The sequence below is a fragment of the Mustela nigripes genome, chromosome 1, assembly GCF_022355385.1.
Source record: "Mustela nigripes isolate SB6536 chromosome 1, MUSNIG.SB6536, whole genome shotgun sequence".
In the NCBI taxonomy this organism is placed as follows: Eukaryota; Metazoa; Chordata; class Mammalia; order Carnivora; family Mustelidae; genus Mustela; species Mustela nigripes.
In genome coordinates, this window is record NC_081557.1 from 86200890 (window position 1) to 86202872 (window position 1983).

The 1983-nt window shown below is 46.5% G+C and overlaps 1 protein-coding gene across 1 annotated transcript; it reads right to left on the reverse strand.

Annotated features, from left to right (window-relative positions):
• Positions 1-224: 224 nt before the first annotated feature.
• LOC132012475 (olfactory receptor 10G7) lies at positions 225-1160 on the reverse strand. Its single transcript, XM_059392512.1, has one exon. The coding sequence runs from the start codon at positions 1158-1160 to the stop codon at positions 225-227; it is 936 nt and encodes a 311-aa protein (XP_059248495.1).
• Positions 1161-1983: the final 823 nt, after the last annotated feature.

Consider the following 1983-nt stretch of genomic DNA (forward strand, 5'->3'; position numbering starts at 1 on the left):
CCATCATCCTTCCTCTTAGATTACCACCTAAATGGTTGCGGTTGCTTTTACTGGGATTCTGGCAAGAAATTAAGAGGGAAAACTTTTTAAAATGCATGAAATTTTAATTAAAAAATTAAGATGGGATCATTGAAATGTTCCTTACAAGTATAATGTTCATGTTGGTGGTTTAATTTAATTCTAAACAAAAACAAAAGAAGCTAGTCATATCTGGCCTTTCTTCTTTATTTATGCTGAGTGAATACTGACTTACTTCTCACCTTGAGCAACGCTTTCTTCACTTCCTTGTTCCTCAGAGTGTATACCACAGGGTTTAGAAGGGGTGTCAGCACCGTGTAGAAAACTGCCACAACCCCATCCACAGCATCCCGGGAGCCTGGCCTCAGGTAAATGAAAAGACCAGGGCCAAAGAAACAAAGGACCACAATGCAGTGGGAGACACAGGTCTGAAAGGCTCTGTGTCTCCCCTCTGAGGTGCGGATCTTCAGGATGGACCAGACGATGGACACATAGGACAGCACTATCAGGAGAAAGCAGCCCAAGGCCACGACCCCAATGTTGACAAAGATCACCATCTCATTGACAGAGGTGTCTGCACAGGCCAGCTTGAGGATGGGAGGGGCATCACAGAAGTAATGCTGGATCTGGCTGGGCCCACAGTAGGGCAGACGGAATGTCAGTGTGGTCTGGACAGCAGAGTGCAGAGCGCCGCTGAGCCACGTGCTGGTGGCCAGGAGCACACACGTCCTCCCACTCATCATGCTGGCATACCTGAGTGGGTGACTGATGGCCAGGTAGCGGTCATAGGACATGACTGTGTAGAGAAAACACTCGGTGCTCCCCAGGAAGTGGAAGGAGTAGAGCTGGGCCACACAGCTGGGAAAGGAGATGGCCCTGCCTCCTGGTGATGCCAAGGCCATCAGCATTTTGGGCACAGTGACGGTAGAGAACCACATGTCAATGAAGGACAGGTTGGCCAGGAAGTAGTACATTGGGGTGTGGAGGTGGGAATCCACCTTGATCACCAGCAGGATGAGGAGGTTCCCCACCACAGTGAGTACATAAATCACCAAGAAGATTCCCCAGAGGGGCATGTCCATTGCTGGAGCATGGGGAAGGCCCATGAGGAAGAACATTGTGACGAGGCTCACATTTGTCATTTTCCACGCCTTTTGTGTCTCTCCCTATGGGAATAGAGAGAGCACCTAGCATTTAATTGAAAACCGAAAACCCATTTTCATGTGTCATCTTCATCATCCCATGGTAGATAATTCTAGAGTCAAACTCAACTTTGCTTGTTACAAAAATTATTTGGTAAAGATGATAGAATGATTTCAACATAACCCCCCCACCCCGCCCTCATAGGTAAGCAAAAGCACTTGCACACAAACTGAGGCACACACAGATCTATGCAGTAGAAAGTCATAGAAATCCATTGTATTAATCTATAGTTATATATCATAAACGACCACAAACTTAGCAGCACAAAGGAAATGCAAATTTCCTTTCTTACAGTGCTTGAGTCAGGTGAGCTGGGTGTTCTGCTCAAGGTTAAAATCAAGATGTCAGCTAAGTCTGGAATTTCATCTGAGGCATGGGTTTCTCTGTGAAGCCAATGGAGATTGTTGGCAGAATTCAGTTCCTTGCAGTTTTAGGGCTGAGGTATCTGTATTTCTTGCTGGCTGTTAATAGGGATCCTCAGTCCCAGTTTTAAAGCCCACCCACAAGTCCTAACTACCCTAACCAAGCTCTGTGTTGCCAGCTTGATGTCCCATCTAACACAGCAACTTACTTCTATAAAGCCAGTAGGAGAACCTCTCCCAGTTTGCTGTGATAAAGTGTGATGTAACAGAACACATCATGAGTGATAACCCATTAAAGTCACAAGTCTCACCCATACTCAAGAGGAGGCCACATAGCAGGGAGACGGGGAGTGAACACCATGGGGCAACAATGGAGGGAAGGGGGTTTTGGAATTTTATT